This window comes from Tasmannia lanceolata, unplaced genomic scaffold (genome assembly GCF_043159265.1).
Source record: "Tasmannia lanceolata isolate RefF3 unplaced genomic scaffold, GAP_Taslan_0.1 ptg000015l, whole genome shotgun sequence".
Taxonomy (NCBI): domain Eukaryota; kingdom Viridiplantae; phylum Streptophyta; class Magnoliopsida; order Canellales; family Winteraceae; genus Tasmannia; species Tasmannia lanceolata.
Genome location: NW_027518692.1, coordinates 57,858,042 through 57,871,990, shown reverse-complemented (window position 1 = coordinate 57,871,990; position 13,949 = coordinate 57,858,042). Strand labels below are relative to the sequence as shown.

Here is a 13,949-nt window from a genome sequence, read left to right as displayed (position 1 = left end):
TAGACAATTGATTGAAAGGAGGGGAATTGCACCGGAAATATTTTTCCTTTCCAAACTTTTCCAAAAAATTCCTGCAATCTAAACAGGGCCTTTAGGGTCTTCTTGGATGCACATCATACAGAAGTACAAGGGATGGACTACATATTCTCATTTATTTACTTTCCTTTCTTTTCTCTTGATTTAAGAGGAAAATTTACAATAGAGATTTGAAGGTGATTTCCTAATTAAACTCCAAGATAACTAGGATTAATTCTTTATTTTCAAGAAATCAGAATAATTTGATACGTTCCGGGTTCCATATAAGATGATTTTATAAAGTTGTGTAGAAATTTATGTAAATAATTCGGACACAGTTTTATTTAGGAGTGGAAGAAATGGAAAAATATAAACTCAACCGAAATTTTGATTGGCAATGCAAATATTACAAAGTACATTCAGATGGGTTTGGAGAAGTACAATGGCCACTGGCTTTGAACAAATTCACAGCTTTATAATTTCGAGCGACAAATTCTCAAGCTTCCCCCTTACCAGCAGAATGGATTCTGTGATCAGAAAAGCAAAAATACATTCTGTAAGTCAAAAACCCAGAATGGATTATGTGATCAGAAAATGCAAAAATACATTCTGCAATTCAAAAACAGAAAAATAAGCACAATTTAATTTAGGAACAACAAGTAGCAATGATAACTGGATGAATGCAAAGGAAATGATTCCATGTTTAATAAAAAGCTTCTCATTAGCTAAGTTGCTGTCAATTCAGATCAGTGTTCAGACTGACTCCAAAATTTATGGCATTGTAGCCATCTGAAATCAAAGAAAGAAGGTTACAGTGTATTTGAATTACAAATTTTAATTTATTCAAATCATCCACAAGCATTCACAAATACACGGTCACGATAAGCACTCAGTAATCTCAATTCAGTAATGAGGATTTTAAAACCTTTGATTGAGTACTCAAAAGAAAAAGAAAAAAAACGGAGCAAATCGTATCACAAACTCAAAAACAGGTAGATCAAGTTCAGAATGGACTTGAACTCAAGCCCACCTTGATTCTGAGTAAAGCTTCAAGTTCTTAAACCTTGTTGAGAAGTAAAAACTAGAGACCAAAGTTGCATACCATCTTCTTCTTCTTCTTCTGCTTCTTCTTATCAATGTAAGCGAGAAGCTCCTCCTGTCGAACAAGGGCATCCTCTAGAGCCTGTGAAATGAGAGTAATGCAAACAACAACTAATCAAGCCAAATTCCAAACTGAATGAAGAAATTAGTTCCAATGATGAAAAAACCAATACGGATATCACAATATCAGACTAAAGAAGCTAAAAGGATCTGTGGTTGATTGTCTAAAATGAAAAAACGAAGGAAAAATTATGTAGTATATGATGCTCAAGAATATCCATATATGGGCTTTGCTAGGGACCATCACAGAAGGCATTTTGCGGCTGGGCTGTTGCATGTGATAGCAGCCACACAGGCTCAGATTTTGTCTTATTCATTTAATTCATCTGATGTGACTGCTCTCACATGCAACAGCCCATCCGCAAAATGCCTTCTACGATGGTTCCTAGGAAATCCCTCCATATATTGTATAATATTGATGGAATACTGAATATCATGTAACCTAGATTGAGCATGTGTCATACAGGGGAGGGGCACTTCTGAAAATCTAATATACTGACATGCCCATATATAGTCATAATATTTAATGAAATGCTTTTTATGAACATATTAGTTCAAGGATAACAATATAGTCTCTAGATGAGTATTCATTCAAAGAAATATCAGCTACTGCATTCATGACTCGGTGAGAACCGAAAATTATCATAATTACCTTCTTGGTCGCCATAAGCTCAGCTTCCAATGCATCAACACGGCTTACAGCAGCATTCAACATTTCCTCCTTTTCGCGCGGCATCTCAGCAGGTTTCATGCTGAGAATGCTCACCTTCTCTTCCAACTCCCCCAGGTGCTTCATAACAGAGGAGTATTCTGAGCCAGAAATAACTGGCACAGGCAACTGGTGATGATGGGCCTGGCCTTTAAGCATTGTGTCCACACAGTACACAGGAGTAGCACAACCTAGGGCTGCCTCTGTCAGCTTCTTTGGCATGCTCTGCGTTACTCGCAACATAGTAAAAATTCCCATAACAAAGGCCATCAATCCAGCAAAGATAGATGTGCTAACCCCTTCCGGAGATTTGTATGCTTCGGGCAGAGTAAATACACCTGCAACATCGAGGAACTTAAATTATGGTAGAATATACAGATTTATGAGCACTCTTGGAACAATGGAAATGTAACCTCTGATATTTCGAGTGCAGAAAATCCAAGAATCATAGGGATAGGTTAATCATGGTTTTAAATTTCCATCAAAACCAACATAAAATGACTGAAATGTTTCTGTCTCCATCCCCACCAAAATACTTACCGAAATCGAAGCGCATACCAAAACCAAAATCATCAGTGTATTAGTGGTATACTATATTAGTATGTGTTACATAATTATATTGATATGAATTGCATGTGAATGTATTTATGTATAAATATTTATATAAATTACATGTGAAATGTGGCATGTACTGGGTTATCAGACATACACGACACCGCAAGTCACTAGGTGTTCGATTGTTCAACCAGGTAGATGGATTGTTTATTGCCTATGTAATAGTTTCTAAGTGTGTATTTGAGCCTATCTAGCATGTTCTAAAGTTCCATCTTAAAATTCTATCATTTGCATAGGTTCTATACGTTGCTGTGATTTTGCATAATTTCCACATAAATTTCCAACTGAAACCAAAATTTAAAACTTTGATGTTAATGCATATGATTATTACAGATGTAATGCCCTTAATCTGTTCTGTTAGCTTTGTGTTTTATTTTCCTTTTCAATTCATTTATTTACCTTTAACCAGTTTTAGAAAATAAAAACCTCAAGGAGGGTAAGAAAGAGATGACCTAATACCATGAATTTATAAGAATTTGCAAATAAGATAGAACCCAATCTGATGACCAAAATGCCCTAATTTTAGGGAAATGGCAAAGACACTGCATATTTGAAATTTACTAAAAGAGGTTTGCCTCTTAAGGCTTGGGGGTGATATAGAGTTACATACCACACCATCCACTTCAATTGGACCCCTACATGTTGCAAGCATTTATGCCTTTATGGTGATTAGGGAAATTAATTTGGTAGGCCACCCTGTGGATGGGCCATAGACCAAAAATCAAATGACTAGAGTATCTTAGCCATTTTTATGGCCTGCAAAGAGATGGTTTACAATAAGTTGGGAAAAAATGAGAAACTGTCATCGGCCATGTCCGGTTTTGAGCTGTTGTATTAAGTACAAAGCCTGTCCCGACCCAAGTTTTACCCGACAACCCAAACAACCTGGTCAAAAAGCACTTTTACAGTTTATCTTCAATATGTAAATTAATTAAAAAGTATTATAAAACATAACTGATATATTGCACACCTTTAGAGATGGCCTGTAAGGCCTGTTTTTCATCCTGTGCATCTTTCCTCCAAACATCCACAACCTTATCCACCATCGGGATAAACTCATCATACTCATAAGCACTAGGGAAATTTCCATGGCCATTCGGAACCTGCATATTTTTTAAAAATAAATGAGTAGAAACAATAATAAGTTCTCTCAATTTGATGAAATTAAACTGACATGAAGGAGAACGAGATATTCAATGATTATTGTAATAACCTAAGTCCTCTAGAGCCTTTCCAAATAATCACATTTTTGTAGAAATTTCAAGAGACGACAGGAAATAAAGCACCATCAAGTTATCGCGTATTCCATAATTTTGTCAAGAAGAAAAAAAGAGCAAAAAGCATCTCCTATCTACTCTGAATCTTTACATTACCACTTCTCACTTGACCCCTTGTGAGAAAATCTATATCTTTAGAGTACTGACACATTGATTAAGAGGGGCGCATTAGCGTATATCCCTTCAAAAAGTATTTCCTAACAAGTGTTTATTAATCCTTGCATAATTCTAGAATCTAGAACTTTGTGAATTGGCAAGTGAATCATCTGAGTAGACTTGGTATGTCAAGAAGTCCAGTTAGCCAAAATTAAAGTGGTATGTGAGGAAAGGGTGCATATTGCTGATTGTTATGAGATGTTGGAATTCTAGGCTATGTGGGAAAGGGTTCTGTGGCCAAAATCTCAAGGGTAAAGAGTCCCCTTTTGTATTTACTTTGTTTATTGGAAAAGCTTGTGTGCCGTCAATTGAAGAAAATTGATGATTCTGGGCAGCAGACTCTCGAGGTGGCTTTTGGTTAAATTTTTTGGCTGATTCAAACTCTAATTTGTCCTTGGGGAATCTATGTAGAGTTCCCATCCCCACAAGGGTTCAAGGTTTCTATCTACTAGTGGTTAGGAGTGTTTCGGGTTCTCATATAATCATATTCAAATCTCTTGGAATGGTAGAAGCATCATTATCTTAGTGAGAAGGGTCAAGTGTTATGGTCTCTCTCTATTTACGGTGGCGTAGGTTGTTTGGAAATAAAGGACGAGAAAAATTTGTGAGAACGTCATCATCCGTTGGGAGGATCATCCTTTGACATCAAATGTTTGACCATTAGTTGGGAACTCATGAGAAAGAATTTTGGACGATTTTGCTCAAAGGTCTGTTTAGGAAGTGAAACAAGCTTATTGTGGATGTGTCATGGAAGTAGAAGAAATATAAAAAATTGGCCCCTTCGCCATGGGTGCTCATTGGCAAATCTAGGGCAAGCTGGGGCGGTGGGGGCATTTTTAGGATGATAAAGGTGAGATCAGAAAGCATTCTCAAGGCTAGTGGCTATAAAGGATTAGAATGAAGCAGAAGCTATGTTCTTCTTACTGGACTTTGGTTGTTCCATGAAGACTTGGAGCAGAGATTAAGGATCAAAGGTGGTTTATGAAATGTGATTGCTTGGGAACCCAACATAGTCCAAGTCCATGGCGGATAGCCTCTATAGTGGATGAGATTTTAGATTTGTGTTGAGGGAGAGGCATTTCCTTTGAGCATGTGCTTAGAGAGGTCGATTCATTGGCAAAAGAGGATGTTCTTAGAAATGTTTTATCTGTGGAGCAATTTCTGCCCTTGTTGTAATGTTTCTGTCTCCATTAAAGGTATTTGTTATCGTTTGAAAATTTGCTTCACTGTAGGACTCTTTCTTGGCATGTCTACTTGGTGAATGGCCAAATGTAATTCTTCAAATTATCATGCATCTCATCCACTAACTAACAAAAAACCCATGGAATTTGGAACACCTACTTCTTCACGAACAGGAGACAGTTGAGGGTGCGCTATAAATTCCCGTGGAATTCTCGGGGAGAGAAGCCGCTTGTCATCTGCTTCCAGAACAGTCTCCCCTCTGAAAGAGTCACAACCCTCCATGATGGGATAATAAGGGGAAAAAAACAATATTCATCAGTACAGAGAAGCATTTGAAGCCTTATGCTTGCTGAAAATATTAGAAATTTGGTATTCAGGTGTGAGCAAGGTTTTAAATTTCGACCGAAATCCGAAATTTCAGATTTCAGTCAAGACCGAAACCAAAATCAACTGAAACCGAAATGTCAGCCAGTATCCCAAATTTCGGCGGAAATTTGGGAAGTTTCGGCCAAAACTTCAGGAAAATGCATTTTTTAAATCTTTCCAAGATTTCAGCCGAAATTCCGTTACAGTAATGAAATTTGCTTTTTTTACCGAAAAATTTCAGTTTCGGCTATGTCCGAAACTGGAACCGAAATCGAAATTTAAAACCTTGGGTGTGAGAGGATAAGGGAGGAAAGATGAATAGACTGTGGTTAATGACCAGGTAGATATACCTTCGGGTACACGATCTCGTCTTCAGAAATTGTCTTCTCATCAATGCTTGAACTGGTCAAGTTTTTCTTTGTACATTTTGCCATACCATTTTGAACCATCTGTGCATCAACATGTCAACAATTATTAATGCGTTTTACAAATGAGAATTGTAAATAATGTATTAAAAGAAGTGCCTGGGGGAATAAAGTTAACTGAGAACCTTCAATATTTCTGGATCTTTCCATGGGCCTTTGTCAGACCTCATACAACCCCCTTGATCAGCACATGTACAAGTTCCTCCCAAGAACTCTGGCAATTCACTAGTACAATCCAAGGTCTGCAGATAAGATTTATGTTGCTGGAATGCTACTTTAAGTAGTTGAGTGTTTTCACTTTTGAATTTCATAATGTATAGAAACTGCATAATTTCATTATACAGAGATTTTTCACTAAATTCCAACTCTTCAATAAATTTAAAGCAATATTCAGGAGTTTGTTTAATGATCTGGAGATCAGAGAGTCTTGAGATTTGAAAAGTGATTTGAACAGATAAATAGATAGCCGTAAATCAAAGTAAAAAAATGCTTCAAAAACTGCCAGATTTCTCTTACCAAAAAAACTCACCTAGCATTGATGACTTCAAGCAACTTGCTCTGGAACTTATTCCCAAGAACCTGAAGGACAAAATCTATCACTAGTCATTTAGATTTTGTTGGTCAAACCTGAACTCTATGTACTGAATGAGAAAAGAATTTTACATACATGGATCTTTGCCGTGGTTTTTGGATCAAGGAAACTCTTTATGGTGTTCCATAACAGTCTAAATCCAGGACCAGCATTGATGATGAACATGCGACACAAGGTCTGTAGTACAAACAGTAAGCTTATCACATATGGCATTAGAAATACTTTATTGCCCAGAAATAAAATATTTGTGATGTATTAGTTAGACAAAGAGGATGAGAAAATACCTCAGGATAATTGTCACCATCAATCTTCTGAAGGCGACCAATAAGATCCCTTGCAGCCTTATTGAAATTTTTAAGTCCCTAAATCACCATTTCATGTCTTAGACGTGGTATCACAAGAGAGCAGACAAGGCCGTAAAATAAAGATGAAATGACAAAGATCTCTTCATTTTAGAAAATGGACAATCACTGCCACAACTCTAGTAGAGTTAGGTCACCAAATTTAAGAAGGCAAGCATAGGGGAGTTAGTCTATTTGATTCATAGAGCGATATATGTTGGTTTATTAAAAAATGAGAGGTTTTAGATAATTGGCCCTAAAAGAAATGAAAGGATCCTCACATACCACTCCTTGCACATCCAAAATTGTCGTGCTCTGATCAATATGTCGTTTTGCGGCAATCGAACAAGCTGGGAACTTGATAACAAAGTTCCTCTCAAACTCCTTCACATGATATTTAACGTAGCGATCCATAGTTGTAGCTTGCATCAACTTGTTAGGATCAACTTTGCCCAGTGACTCAATGTAGACAGGCCTTCCATCCTTATCTACCCCATGATGACCTTGAGGATAGTGTTGAAGGACTTCATCGATCTCATTGAATTCAAAATCCTTAATAGAATAATTATAAGAAAATACATAAAAAAAATCAGCCACTTCAATAACATTTGATCTCAAGAACACATGGATAAAACAACAAACGTTTATGCAAGTTTGACACCAAATAATACCTCAGAAATGCAAATAATATATAAGGGGATGATTGTCCCTTCCAAAAGAAAGTAAGATGCACGAGTGTTATCCAGATATTTGGCAACTATTAATCATGGCAACTATTACCTCCAAAATCGTATCTGCACCAAATTCCTTCCTCCACTGAATCATATCAGACCACATCTGCTTTGTTTTCTCAATATCAAATTTTCTTGCCTTCAAAAATCTGCGTCACAGAATAACAAGTTAATTAACCATTACTTGGTTGATGGAAATAGTAAGAATTCTACAGACATTTTAAATTGAAACCATATTGCAGTGACACTTTACAGCCACTTTTATGGCAATATTTTTGAAGTACAACTATAGAACAGATCTTCTACAAGAACATGCCACTTTAATCAACTGCCAAACAAATTTGACAACAGTGCATCTACAGTTCCATATCTAGCTCTAACTCTACATCAGCATTTGTGTTCTTATCACATATACAAAAATAAAGACAGAACCTATGTCGCAAATATCATTCTCGGAAATTTCTCGGCAAGGGAAAATCTCGGGATATATTAAATTTTTTACCTTTTTTGAGTTTATATCAGGAAAAAGACGATGAAGGAAAAGAAAGTTACCTCAGCATCGTATGATAATCATCATGTCTTGAGGGCAGTAGTTCTTCCAAAATAAGTGCTTGACGGAATGCATCGACAGCCTGTAATTCCTCGGCATCGTGTACATCCTCAATGTTAACAGACATAACTCTACTGCTCCTCCTACCCTTTTTTGTCAAAGAATGCCTGAGCTTCGTGGAGGCATTGATTGCTTTCTTCTTAAGAGATCCAATCCTAGTCCTCCTCTCATCCTCTGAGTTCTCAACATCAGATCTTCTGTCATGGAAAGAGGATCCTTCGAGACCTGTAAACAAGTAATAAAATGTTAGATATTAAACAAGAACGCAGCAAACATGTAAGGATTTAAATTTACTGTTTCTATTGCGACACATTCAAAGCAAATGAATTACAATTCAAGAAAACAACCCAAAATTCTAATATTTAGTTAAAATACCAACTAATTGGTAAATCTCCATAATGAATAAAATATTTTCCATAAAAATAGAAAACTGCACAAATTTTGTTGTGGTTATGCTTCTAAATCTCCATTTTGTTTCAGAAACAATAGAGGGAAAGTGATGAAATTTTATTCTGTCCAACTGAAGTTAAGGGAAGAGTGTCGGGCATTTCATACCAGACGATATTTTTCATAGCGAATTAGAGGGATGACTGAGAGTGGGGGCTGACTATTCTAACGATGTGACATCAGCCCCAAAAACTTTTTTTAACTGCCTTGAATTTTGTTGAGACAAAGATATACCGGTAATGCCGAAGAGCATTCAGCCATCATTACCCACAACTTTTTTCTTTAACAATCTAATGTTCTCCTCTACCAAAAGTTTCATATATATATATATATATATATATTGCTTGCTCAACATCACAACCAGATGAAATATATTCCAGACAAGTGGCCCTCTTTAGATTTTACCCACTAATTTCTACAGCCTATTTAATACCCTCCATGTGTCATCTTCTGGATTCCAAAAATCACATCCTATTTTTCATTGCTAGGGATGCGACAAACCAAATTTATTAAGGCCATATTACCACATGTAGTACCCTAGGCTTCAGTGATGTTGAACTGTGACCACCTAAATGCCTTCTTTATATAGTATTTGTTTTAACCTTTATTGCTTTGTTACACTAAGGATTATTCACATTTGGGTAGCTGTCTAATTTCATACAAATCAGATGCATTGATTTACTGAATTTCATTTCCATCTCAATAGGAATCAGTGGAGATTATTAGAGACAACTTTCATCTAATTTAAAAAAGCAATCCTCAAAATAAACAGAAATAGAAAGAAGAGGAAACTTATTTAATTACCAGGTATCGCGAATCGATCGAGAGGTCCAGACATGAGTTCACTCATGGTTTGTGCTCGAGAGCTCTCTCTTGTGACACGACAAAGGGCAGGAGACTCAAGCACTCATAAGGAGAAAAATAGGATGGAATCCCTCTCCAAACACCTGCATTTCCATCACATCAACATCAAAAACCACAAACACAATAATTCTAGCATCAAAATAAAAGGCCTAATATTCCTGAAAAATAAATATAATTTCAAGAAGCTCGATAACAAAACGGAAATTCTGAAACATTACAGCCAAACTCCAAACCCCCGAATTCTATGAGATCTATCCATACGAGATTTTTCCTCCTACATTCCTATAATATAGCTCAAAATGAAAATCTCCGGATATCTACAAAATCTATGCATCTGAGCTTGACCTAAAAAAATATAAACTATAATTCAAAGATAAAAAAGAAAGAAAAGACACTATCCCTGCAGTAACTGCAGCTCAAGATCACAACGGAAACTCATAGAATTCAACAAAATACAGAATCCAAACAAAAAATGATAACAATGCATCTAGATCAAAAGAAGAAGAAAAACACTGTTGAATCGGATTTTAGATCTAGATGAAAAAACAAGAAACTGTTGGGAAAAAAAAAAAGATAGATTTATGTATACATTTCGAGATGGAAATCGGAAACCCTAGAATTGAAGGAAAAGAATGTGATTCTTGTGATGAGATGAAAAAGGAGGAGAAAAAAATATTACCTGTGAGGAAGGAAAGTGTAAAAGGATGGAGAGAGGGAGGCGTATAAATGACCGAATATTCCTCTGGAGGGGAAGAGAAGGAGAGCTGAGAATACGGGGGGAGAAATAGAAGAATGAGGAGGACACGACGTGAGGTGGAAAAGCTTCTTGACGGGGTCGCATTCCCCATCTCCATTTCTATTCTCAGTGCAAAACCCCCACCGAAATGCATGCCCCTCCATTCAAACTCTCTCTCTCTCTCTCTCTCTCTCTCTCTCTCTCTCTCGTTAAAATTTGGGTAAATGCTAAAATGACAGGGTTGGTTAGTAGGGCTGGCAATTTCACCCCGGGAAGCGGGGATCCGCCCCGCCCCGCTTGAGGAGGGATTCCCCGATTTGAGCGGGGCTGGGGAAGGGGAAGGGAAAGGGGATTTAAAAAATTCCCCAGTGGAAAGGGGAGGAGAAGGGGATGGAGTTCGCCCCGCCCCGCCCTCATTAATGCCATTTTTTTCTTGTATTTTTTTAAGTTTTTTTTTTTTTTTTTGGGAAAACTACTAAAAACCCCTTTTATCAAAGAGAAAAGTGTAGCTACACATACGTGTAGATAACTTAGCTACACCAACGGCTTAAAATACAGTGTGCCCCACATTGTTTGGGTGATGCAAACCATTCATTTGATGAGCCCTCACATAGATAGGGTGTGCCCAAAAAATCAGCTCCATAGGATCATCCCAACCCTATGATTTGTGAAGGCAAAATTGGATGTGTAAAAACCTTCACAAATCTATCAATTTTTGCCTTCACAGTTTGAAGGGTCGGGATGATCCTATGGAGCTGATTTTTTGGGCACACCCTATTGATGTGAGGGCCTATCAAATGAATGGTTTGGATCACCCAAATAATGTGGGCCCACTGTATTTCAAGCCGTCGATGTAGCTAAGTTAGCTACACGTATGTATAGCTTCACTTAACTCTTTATCGAAACATATCTACAAGATTCCCCCAAAATTTTTATAATTTTCATTAGTACAGTTTTGTCCCTAAAATAGCTTTTTATGTTTTCTTTTACCCATAATTCATTGGGCATTGTCCCTCATTATATTAGTATATTACCCTTAGAAATCCCTAAAATCTCTCCATCGAACCATCACTTTAAGGCAACATTAAATCCTTTGAAGATCTCCCTCCCCCAAATAAAGGCAACATCTCTCTAATGAGTGATGAGATTTTATATAGTGTGCGCTCGTATAGTCCATTATTTTTCAAAAAGTAATGTATGGGCTATATTATAAGATGATCCAAACCGTCCATTTGATATGTTACAATTTAAAAGTATTTTACAGGCCACACCGTAGATATCCAAACCGTCCATTTGTTGGGCCACAACGTAAATAGATCGCGGCCCAAAAATCATTTCCATAGGATGATTGCAACCCTCCGATCTATAGAAGGTACCATAATATCCAATTCCTCTATAGATTAGAGGGTTGGGATTATCCTATGGAAATAATTTTTGGGCCACAACCTATTTACGTTGTGGCCCATCAAATGGACAGTTTGGATCATCCTACAATGTGCCATAAAGTGGAAGGTTTGGATCATCCTTTACCTATGGTAGTATGGTGTGCCCATTAAATGGACGGTTTGGATCTTCCTATGGTGTGGCATGTACATTACTTTTTGGCAAGTGGGATTGGGAATTAGGGATATGTTAGGGACTTTTGATCAATTAAATGAATCTGAGAGCAACCACCTTTGTCCCTAGGTTAATAAAATGAATAAGACAAAATCTTAGCCTATGTGCGTTGTGTGGCTACTCTCACATGCAACAGCCAAGCCGCAACATGGCTGAAGTGATTGTCCCTAGCAAATCTTTAGTTTTAAACCTAACATTTAACAAAGTAAAGTGATTGTCTCCGAAGGATGCGGGGTGGGGAAGGAGAGGGGATGAGGATTAGACATTCCCCGTGGGTAGGGGTGGCAACGGGGCGGGTCGGGGCCGGATGTTGGGGTCCCCTTACCCTTCCCCTTTGCGGGGAATTTCCCCCCTCCCCTTCCCCTTCCCCTCTGCGGGGATGGTGGGGAATCCCCCTCCCCTCCCCGCGGGGAATATCTAATCCCCTTCCCCTTCCCCTTCCCCTTCCCCTCCCCGCATCCTTCGGGGACAAAATCCCCGCCCCGCCCCCTCTTTGGAACCCAACCAAACCAGCAAACAGAGCTTCTTTCTTCTACGTCCATTACAGACAATATTGTGATGAATGCTATGATTCTATTCATGTGATCAACAAACAGATGGACAAAATCAGAAATGCATGGATGAGACAACAAACATAAATAACAACATAACCTCATCTTTCAGCAATTTTCTGCATAAATTATGGAATGATAAATAGGAAATGAGCACCAGGATTACCTTCATTAACAGGCAGCCAATGTGCAAAAAGTAACTATTTCAGTAGTCACAATGAACTTTAAAAGTCCATAAGTGGGCGCTCACACACGCAAAATAATGTTCATTAGTTCATTCTGTATAGCATGTTAACCCCCAGATGAGCATGAGAAATGAGAATGGAGAAGAGAACAAAATCAACAAATGACTTATTTCTTTAATTGCAATTCAGTCTAGTGCTGACATGAAACAAATTTCTAGTAGCTAAATTTTTCTTGTTGAAAATTAAAACCTGCAATCCAACCCTAAAATTCTGTTGGCACTACGATTTTTTGATAATTGCATACACTCAGCGTCTCAGGCTCTCAGCTTGTCTTTATTATTTCAACATCCGTGAAAAGGTTATTATAGTTCCCAAAATGCTCTCAGAAGCTAATTAAAAGGAAAAGACAAGCTAAGTTTATGTTTGGGGGAATTTTGTAGCCGATCCACAGAGTTTCTAGTAGTTTTCCTTAAAAAAAACACTTAAAAATTTACAAAAAAATGGCATTGATTAGCGGGGCGTAGCGGGGTGGGGCGGGGCGGGGACAACTCCATCCCCTTCCCCTTCCCCTCCCCGCACCGGGGAATTTTTATATTCCCCTTCCCCTTTCAAATCGGGGAATCCCCTCCCCAAACGGGGCGGGGCGGGGCGGATCCCCTCTTTTTCGGGTGAAATTGCCAGCCCTACCCGTGGGGAGGGGAGGGGGATTCCCCATGATCCCCGCAGTGGGGAGGGGAAGGGGAGGGGGGAAATTCCCCACAGAGGGGAAGGGGTAGGGGACCCCAACATCTGGCCCCGCCCCGCCCCGCCCCGCCTCGTTGCCAGCCCTATTGGTTAGGCTCTTTTTAACATATACGTAATGGGCCCGCTTGTGCCATGTGTGCATGATATAGATTTGTTAATCTGAACCCAACTGTCATTGACTCATTGGGAATACCTTCATACTGATGGTTTTTAGTTTTCAGATTTTTAGTTTGAAAACAGCGTAAAAGAGGGTTCATGATCAAGCTGCTGTATGCTGTCCTAACAGCGTTTCTTGGATTTTAAGCGAGAAATTTAGGTTTTAAAAATCTCTCCTGTATCATAGAATTTATAAAACCTGGAAATATGGGAGGATCTATTACTCGTTACTCTCTTGCTGAAAGAAAGATGGGTGAGAAGTCAAAAACGAGTAAAAAACGACGGCTGGTCAGCTTCTTCTGTTGTCTCTTAGCTACAATTTTGAAGAAATCCTGGATTTTAAAATCCACCCATCCAAACTGTACACATTGGCATTTTCTCATTACAGGTCCCCTTTTCCGGACAAGTTATCCGTGACAAGAGTTAGTCCGGGGACAAGAGCTTATTCTAGGAAAACTTATCGGGGAAT

General features: G+C 38.2%; 1 protein-coding gene across 2 annotated transcripts; it reads right to left on the bottom strand.

Annotated features, from left to right (window-relative positions):
- Nucleotides 1–268: 268 nt before the first annotated feature.
- On the bottom strand, nt 269–10,435 carry LOC143892650 (phosphatidylinositol/phosphatidylcholine transfer protein SFH12-like). Of its 2 annotated transcripts, none has more exons than XM_077397419.1 (15): nt 10,171–10,435; nt 9,432–9,574; nt 8,123–8,405; nt 7,620–7,719; nt 7,125–7,391; nt 6,783–6,860; nt 6,574–6,675; nt 6,436–6,485; nt 6,032–6,131; nt 5,832–5,930; nt 5,275–5,391; nt 3,471–3,603; nt 1,829–2,223; nt 1,118–1,198; nt 269–542 (listed from the first exon to the last, which is right to left on the bottom strand). In XM_077397419.1, exons 2-15 carry the CDS (start codon nt 9,475–9,477, stop codon nt 525–527), a joined length of 1,869 nt encoding a protein of 622 aa, XP_077253534.1. In that variant the 5' UTR covers nt 9,478–9,574; nt 10,171–10,435; the 3' UTR covers nt 269–524. The 2 variants fall into 2 exon arrangements, with proteins under 2 accessions (XP_077253534.1, XP_077253535.1); XM_077397420.1 differs by lacking the exon at nt 10,171–10,435 and adding an exon at nt 10,081–10,139.
- Nucleotides 10,436–13,949: the final 3,514 nt, after the last annotated feature.